General features: G+C 27.9%; 3 protein-coding genes across 3 annotated transcripts; 1 reads left to right on the top strand and 2 right to left on the bottom strand.

Annotated features, from left to right (window-relative positions):
* Positions 1 to 1,044: 1,044 nt before the first annotated feature.
* Chro.40391 (hypothetical protein) lies at positions 1,045 to 4,179 on the top strand. Its single annotated transcript, XM_660917.1, has 1 exon — positions 1,045 to 4,179. The coding sequence occupies one exon, from the start codon at positions 1,045 to 1,047 to the stop codon at positions 4,177 to 4,179; it is 3,135 nt and encodes a 1,044-aa protein (XP_666009.1).
* A 179-nt stretch (positions 4,180 to 4,358) lies between these two features.
* On the bottom strand, positions 4,359 to 6,746 carry Chro.40392 (hypothetical protein). Its single annotated transcript, XM_660916.1, has 1 exon — positions 4,359 to 6,746. One exon carries the CDS (start codon positions 6,744 to 6,746, stop codon positions 4,359 to 4,361), a length of 2,388 nt encoding a protein of 795 aa, XP_666008.1.
* Positions 6,747 to 7,915: 1,169 nt separating this feature from the next.
* Chro.40393 (hypothetical protein) lies at positions 7,916 to 8,923 on the bottom strand. Its single annotated transcript, XM_660915.1, has 1 exon — positions 7,916 to 8,923. One exon carries the CDS (start codon positions 8,921 to 8,923, stop codon positions 7,916 to 7,918), a length of 1,008 nt encoding a protein of 335 aa, XP_666007.1.
* Between the last annotated feature and the right edge of the window lie 3 nt (positions 8,924 to 8,926).

The raw sequence follows: 8,926 nt of genomic DNA, 5'->3' as shown, positions 1-8,926 counted from the left end.
GAAAGGGGGAGGATCATCAAAAAAGAAGCAAGAATTTGCCACTAATAGGAGTGAGACAGAGTCAGAATCATCAGAGGAAATTACAAAAATCCCCAAAGATATATTCATCCAGGATTTATTGAATGAAAAGTATGATTTCCAAAATATACTGAAAAAGGAAAGATTGAAAAGATTACAAAAGCTATTAAAGGATTTACTGGCAGCAAGGGTGAATGAGATTGAGAAAAAAGAGAAAATGACTATTCCAATAAAGAATGTTGAGATCTTGAAATCTTCTGTAAAAAATGAACAAAAGAATAGGGATCAATTAGAAAAGGAATATAAGAAAAATCTGGAAGAACATGCAAAAATACTCGATCTTCTCAAGAAGAATCAAGAAAAGCTACGTGAAAAAATGGAGGAAGAGCATAAGAAAAAGCAGGAGGAGTTAAAGAAAGAGATGAAAGATTCAGTCAATCAGCTTGAAGCAGCATTAGATACTGCATCAGGAACTATAGGAGAAATTGAAAAGGAAAAAAGATTTTTAGATGAAAGATTGAAAAATTTAGAAGGAGATAATCAACATATTCGAACATTAATCAGTATGAAAGATAATTATATAAAAAAGATGGAAAAAAGTAGAATTGAGTTGGAGACAAAACAGGAAATTGAATTGAAGGAAATGAAGAAGAATTATGAGAAACAATTGAATGAGTTAAGGAAAAATTTGAGTAAAGATGATACAATTTCTGGATTGAGTAGTATGGCGAGTAATTTAGAATTTGAAGCTGAAGAGAATTTAGAAAAGATTGAAGAAAATGCACTTAACTGATGAGAAGATTACACAAGCAGTAGAACAGAGATTAAAGGATAGAGATAACCAATTAGAATTGTCATATCTTAAACAAAAACAAAGAAGATACTGACTATTTGAATTATGTATTACAAATTTTAGAATCTAAAGAGTCAGAAGATGCTAAGAGAGTTATTAAAGATTTGAAGGGAAGAATTCTGGAATTGGAAGAAAAACAAGAAGAGTTACAACATACGAGAGAGGAATTGGAAATGATTAGCAATGATTTAATACAAACTGTTGAAGAGCAAAACAAAATCATGGCTGAATTAATGAAGAAGGTAGAGGATTTGAAGATTCAGAAAGAAAAGGCTCAGGACGAGTTAGTTTTAGCTAAAGAAAAGTATAATGATATTACAGAGGTTGAAAAACGATTAAAAGATCAATTAAAAGAAATTAAGAAATCAGGAGCTCCATCTGAAGAGATATTAAAACATTTGCAAAAGTCTTTGGATGTTGCCGAGAAAGAAAGAATGTTAGCATCTGAAATTGTTAAGAATGCTGAAGTGAATTATGGTAATAGTGAAAATAATGTTAAAATAGCAATGGAAAAGCTTGAGAAGATGAAAATCAGATCTGATAGTCAAAAAGAGTTTGAAAAGGAATTAAAAGCTGAAATTGAAAAACGTTTGGCTTCAAACAAAAATGCTTTAATTATGTCTGGTCAAGGAGAAAGTGATCAAGGAGAATATTTAATGAGTAGTGAAATAAAACCATTAAGTAGAAAAGAGTTGGATGAATTGAATAAATTAAGAAGTTTAGGATTAGATGAGCTTTCTGATGACGAAAAAAAGAAATTATTGATTTTGGGTCAAAGACAATTAGCTACTATGGAATTATCAGTTGTTTCTTCATTTGGAGAGTTGAATAATCAAATATCTAAAGTACTGGATAATGATGAAATTGAGAAAAGTAAAGTTTTATGGAACCAGGTTTCTGATTCATCTGTCAATAGAATGGAGGTTGAGAATTCTTTAGGAGAAATTTTGTTAGAGAAAATTGAAGGTCAAGAACAATCTTTGAATAATATGAAGAGTTTGTTGGAAGAAACGCAAAATACTATTTCTGAGTTGAATAAACAATTAATTATCCAAAGAGAATTGTCTGGTGAAGCAAGTAATTATCATAAAAATATGTCTGATGGTAAAATTAAAGAAAAAAGTATTGGGATTTCTTCTGATCTTCATATATATGATAATAATGGTAATGGAAAAGAGGATCAAACTGAAGGAGTTACATCAGGTGAAAATGATGAAAACTCAAATAAGGTATTTGAAGAACTTAGTAACGATATTATTATTCCAGGTGAAGATGATATGGAAGATATTGGTAAAGATTCGAAGAATAATAACTTGGAAAGTGATGGGCCTCCTGCTATTGAATCTCCTCCATTGCCAGGACAAGGATTAGATTCAAGTGACTTTAAAGATCAAGTTGATTACTATCCTCAGGGAGAAGAAAATGATAATGGTGAAGGCATTGAAAATTTAAAGTTTAAAAAAGAATTAAAAAATAAAATGAAAGAAATTACTGAGAGAAGCAATCAACCAAAGAAAGAAAGCAATACAGAAGAAGAAGATTCAACTGAGAAATATTTGGAAAATAAAAAAGTTGAACAGGATTCTGAGGAAAAAGAGGTTTCAAAGAAAAAAACTGAATCTGGACCATCAAGTTTAGGTAGAAAGGAACGTGTAAGTTCTCCATTATCAGTCCAAAAAATGATAAGTGATACTCCTGACGTAAATTTAAAGAATACTCTTGTTGGAAATACTGAATATGAAAAGAATGTAAATCAACATAATCATCCTTTGGAAAATACTAATAATAAAAGTGGTGGTGATAGTTTTTCAGATTGTTTATATATGTTACATGATGTTCAAAATGAAAGACCTCCATCATCTGGAATAACTTGTGAAAACATTATTAATACTATTAAGAGAAATTTGGATTTATTTTCTGAGTCTTTTAATTCTGAAAAGCCACAAAATATGAATGAAGTTATGACAAGAACTGTATTGCCAGGAATGCAATATGATGAATGTTATAATTCTACAATGATTACTTTTGAAGATTTCCAAGAGAAAATGATTGAAAATGGAGTGTTTGTACGTGTTTTTGTATTATTAACAGATTTTATGGATACTTTAATGATTGGAGATATTAGTCGAACTGGTTATATTTTGAGTAATATTCCACTTGTAATTTATAAAGTATTGGGGAATACAATAAATAAATCTTCAAATAATGATCAAAGTTTAGATACTATAGAAACTGTAATTAATAATTTCCCTTCAGAATGGATACATGAACATATGAGAACTTGTAAGGAAATTTTATCAGGAAAGAGTTTGGATGAAATTACAAAATCTAAAAGTATATCAAGTCCTAATATATTTTCACCATTAAGATCACCATCTTTTTTAAATAAGAATTATAGTCAAGAAGGATTAAAAAACTTACCACCAATATTTTTAGCAAATATTGAAGTTTCACCAAGACCTGATAAAGAACCTTGTATTCGAATTATTAAGAGAATTAAACAAAGGATATCAGAAGTTAATGGATTATTGATAAGAAAAAGAGAGTTACAAGAGAAATTAAAGATTAAAGATGCTCAAGAAAAGCTCTTTGTATTTACTTTTGAAGATACTTTACCATATAATTTATCAAATCAAGCAACTTCTCAATATTGTGAAAAGTATTTATCAGAATTATTCATTAAAATGAATAATATGGAATGGAGAGCAAAGCCGAAGAATAATTCTTTAGTTAGGTTAATAACAATACCAACATCTTCTGATCAATCAAAGGTTAATATAAAAGATGAAAGTCAAATCAACTTGAATGAATGGAAGAAAGAGGCGTTAAGATTGACTTTTGATTCATCAATTACAAATGAGTGGATGGGGAATTCTTTAATTGAATATTTAACAAATAAAAGAATTACAAAGAATTTTGGATTTTTGTCTAATGAATTAGCTAGAACTCTTACAATTAAATTATTGGATACTATTAGTTTAAAAGATGAAATGAGCAAAGACATTTTAATGCAACATGGATGGGGTATAGGAACAGGATCGGGGTCGGGATCTGGATCCGGATCTGAGTCAGATGGAGTGTTAAGCAAGATATTTAATAGTATTCAAGATACAATTTCATCAACAAATAATGTAAATATGATAAGTAATAAAGAATTTAAAACAATTCCTGGTGTAATATTAATATTAAGGACTAGTGATGATATTCCTCCGAATACTATGATTAATCCTTTATTATTATCTTTAAAGCCGGATGAATCTCCTTACATGATTGAAACAATTAAAAATAAAAACAAGGTTCAAGAATAATCATATTAATACGAACTTTCCAATTTAGATTAGTAATAGGTTTTTTATATTTATTTACTTAAAAAAAAGTTAGTTATCTTTATATAATTAATTAATTAATTTGTTATTAAAATGAAAATATATTAATTTTGAATAATTTGGTAAATTTAATATAGTAGCTTTAAAGAGACTTGACTTTATTATGACTTCTTTTTTCTTTGTAACTTTAATACTTTCTTAAGTCTCTTATAATTCTTTTTAAAAGAATTCTTTTCAATGACCATCATTGGAACGATAATCATTTGAATATTATTATTAAGTATCTTAGTTCTTAGGCTATTTAGCCACTCATTAATTATATCCATATCTTTTGGAGAATTAATATTATTAATAGTGACCAGCCTTTTTTGACCTTGTTTTCTTTGTTTTTTATTTGTAGTAAATCCTAATAATTCACTTTCCTTTAATAATAAATCATTTTGATCAACAGTTTCCGTACCACCATTTTTCTTTAAACAAACTAAAGTAATTCTGATTGACTTAATTTTCTTTAAATCCATCAATAGGCGATTACAATCACTTACTCTGGTTAAGAAACCAAAAGGAAAGGCTTGTTGCAATATAATTACAGGTGAAGAATTATTAAATGTTCTTTGAAAACGATATTTCAAAGCATCAAAGGATCTTGCATAATTATAAATAATTGAAAGATTATATTTATATAATCTGGATCCATACCAAATACTCTTTAATATACGATATCCATTCAAAGTAAAAATTGGTTGATCCCATCTCTCAATCATATGGCCAAATAACTGATCACTATTTTTTTTTTCACATCCATATTTTTCATTTCCTATAGAAACAGGAAATAGGATAAATTTTGAAACATTAGTGATCGGAGACGACTTTAACATTGCAATTGCTACTCTATTTATTACATTTGCAACTGAATAATTTGGAACATTACCCACAATACATGTAGATATTCTCTGTTTGTGTTTTAAAATCTTAAATATTCCAGAAACTAAACACATCCAAAGATTCTTCAAAACGGATAAATACACATGAATAGTATCAACATATACTAGATTAAATCTTGCATCTTTTTGATATTGTGATTTTTTCATTTGTTTAAAAATCTTTTTAAAGTTTTTATACTTGTACTGTTTTTTTTGTGAAACTTGACCTTTAATCATTTCTTCAATAGCACCATCATCCATAGGCAAGTTAATAGAAGAAACAGGAGATTTCTGATATCCAATAAATAATACTCTCTTACCTCTAGTAAGTTTAAATCTTTTAACTTTTTTAATATTTTTATTTACAGATTTGGTTAAGATTTGAAAATCTTGCTCAGTTGGTAAATAACTTCCCATAGCTGTGAATGGTATTAAATTAAACTTTTGTTGTATTGCATTAGTTTCTTTTTTAATTCTACGTGGTAGTTTTTCATAATATCTGGAAGTGGATGCATATTTTGAATAAATAACATAATTCATATAACACAACTCAAGAACTTTATTCATGCTATCAATATATAGAACAACATCCTTAACTTTGTGATCATATCTTTTCCATTGGCGTTTTGAAAAGAATTCACTCATTGTTAAAAGTTGATATCTCTCTAATTTGGATTGATCATTTTCATCCACTTTTAATCCATGTTTCTTATTTTCCAAATCTAAATTTTTAAACCTTCTTAATAATTTCCGTCTCTTTTGCTTACTCAACTTATTCAAGCTTTTGTTCTTGGATTTTTTAATAAAAATATCATATTTATTTTCTGGACAATCTTCTTCTGATTTGCCAGTCACCATTAAATAAAGTCCATTTGGTGAAACGGTTGCTGCTGGTCTTTCTCTTATTTGAAGAAATGTATTTCTTTCTCTGACGGGTATTTTTTCGATAGAATCAAAATGAACCAAGGATCTTGGAATATAGTTCATTACATCAGCTGCCATATTTTTTTGATCTTGGTCGAATTTTGGCATTTTCTTATGATATTCATACCTCAAAGTTTCTTCTTTTTTGGTAACTACTGGAGCATTCAATTGATCATAACTTTCTTTATCATATACAATATTTTTGTCTTTAACTAAAACACTAATTGGTGTCTTTGAATAATTTTCGTATTCATGCGACATCAATTCTTTAGGAGACTCCTCATAATATGTAAAGCCATCACCATTATAGTTTTCCTCTGGTTTATTTGAATTTTCATTACTTTGATCAGAACTCTCAGTTGAAATAGATGGCTTATTTCTTTTTTTTTCATCTTCACGATTTTTAGGAATTGAAGATCCTTGGTCCTGTAAAACGTTTTCTGCTTCAACTGATGAAAGTTCAGAGTCATCATCAGAACTCATATCGGCGTATTCCACAGAGTTTCTTCTACTTCCTGGACTAACTTGGTTATTCTCTGTTTGATCACCCATACCATTTTTCGATCCTTGCAACTCTTTGTTATTTTCCATTTGTAAACTATTACTAGACGATTCTACCCATCCTATAATTAATATTATACTAAATAATATTAAAATCAATCTTGAATTCATTATATCTTTATTTAGACTTTCTTTCCTCATTCACATTTAAAATTAATTTATACAAATTACTCTTTAAGGAAAAAAAAAAATTAGACTCTTTCTTGAATTTGACAATTATTATTATATTTTTGATAGGCTTATACCCAAATCCAATTTAAAATTATTATTAAATATATTTTTTCCAATCTTAAATAACGAATTATTTATTAATCTTTTCATAAAAAATTGTGTGTACTGTACTCTCACAGATAATTTTTTGTTAAATACACAAAATACACATACTCTCAGTTAAATTTTTTTCTTCATCCATTATTATTTGAAAAAAAGTTTATAATATAGTTTCTGAATTTTCTTTAAATGTACTAATAATGAAAATAATACGTAATTTTTTGAATGATTTGTTGTGAATAATTTTAATTTATACTGCTTTTCGAAAAAAAAGGTGCACATAAAAATTGTCATTTATTACATTAAATATTAATTTTATATAAAAAAAGTTTTCAAATTCTCTTATAAAAAAACCATTACCACTTAAGAGCAGACTAATAACCATTCAACTTAAAAATTTACTTGCTTTAATAATTAATTTCCATTTTTTTAGTTTGTTTAAATTCCCACTTGCTTGCCTTCGCATGCACACAACTCATCCTTTTTTTTTGTTTACAATAATTTTAAACCTTCTAAATTAAATTAAGCCAAATTAAACACTTCAAAAGAAATTAAAATTTTATTTGAATGTACTATTCATCACTCTCGATTGCAATTTTTTTAAAACACTTGATTTTTTTTTTGTATTGGAAAAAAATGATAAAATTATTCGATTAATACTAACAATAATAAAACAATAAAGCTTAAACTTGCATTCTTCATAATATATGTATTAAAAATACATTACGTGTTTTTTCCACATTAATTAAATTAAATACCGGCGAAAAGTTTGCATATTTGCATGTATGCATGAGAATGTGGGGGAGGGGGGCAGAAACAGTGAGGTTTTGATTCACGTTTAGGCGAAAGAAAATAGTAAAATTAAAAATTAATTAAAATATAAGTCTACACTAGATCAATTAAAAGAATTTTCGGTGAATTAATACAGTAACTCATGTAAATTTGTAGCAATATAATTATATGGTTTTTTTTTGTTTACCAAAATTCTCTTGAAAAAAGAACTTTTAAATGGCTCATAATGATAGGTTAAGCTTGCTGCTTTAAATATTATTAGAGTGCTTAATATTCTTTTTTAAAGCCTTATTCATGGCTTTTCTGTCAGATTTGCTAGTCTTTAAGTTATTGTCAACAAATATTGGAAGGATAATCATAGGGACAACAGATGGTTGTCTAGATGCTCTAGCTATTGCATCAAGTAGGAATTTTCTAGTTTGGAGGGAGTTAACACCTTTAATTTCTAAAACTGGCCCTTCATATTTTCGAGACTTGAAATTTTTAAAACTGTAAGGGTTGGTAAAGAAAGTTTGGATTCTCTTAATTTGTTCATTCAAAAATAATTTAGCATTTGCACCAGAATTAACCGTACTATCGTTAATTAGTAGAATAAATCCTGGCTTAAGTTTGTTTCTATATGACCTATTCTTTAAAGATGGTTTATATTTGTTTTGAATCTTTTTAACAAGTTTTTGAGCTCTTGAGTAACCTTTAATGTACAACTGAGGGAATGACATAGGGATTACAACAGACCTTGGACCATTTGCTTTAAGGGATCTAATATCCAGCTCTCTAGAATTCATTAAATAAAGTTTGAAAATAGCTTCGCTTAAATTAGATAATTTATTATTATATCTTTCCTTGACTTGTTTAGAATTTTCGAATTTCATTTCGAACTGGAGTTTGCTAAATTCTAAATCAGAAACTGCTGGCGAAATTGCATCTTCTGGTATTTGAGTATCAAAATTCTTATCAACATTTCCAGATTCTGAGAGTTTAAGCTGCTCATTTAAGTTCTCTTTTCCTATTCTTAATGGAATGATTAAGAATTTTGCTAGAGATAAGTCTGGGCTCATCTCCAAATATTTTAATGCTACCCTATAGATCTTCTGAGCTGCAAAATGGCTTCTAACTCCACCAACAATACAAGTTCCTAACTTTGTCCTTTTTGATTTGCTTGTAACTGTATTATTTAGCTGAAGAGCTCCCTTTATACATAGAGCTAAGTCGATTAATGGAATAATAAGCATTCCCCGATTATATTCTACATTCATGGA

Source organism: Cryptosporidium hominis (assembly GCF_000006425.1).
Source record: "Cryptosporidium hominis TU502 chromosome 4 CHRO014135, whole genome shotgun sequence".
NCBI lineage: Eukaryota > Apicomplexa > Conoidasida > Eucoccidiorida > Cryptosporidiidae > Cryptosporidium > Cryptosporidium hominis.
Note: the sequence above shows the minus strand (reverse complement) of the source record. Positions and strands in the feature narration are given on the sequence as shown.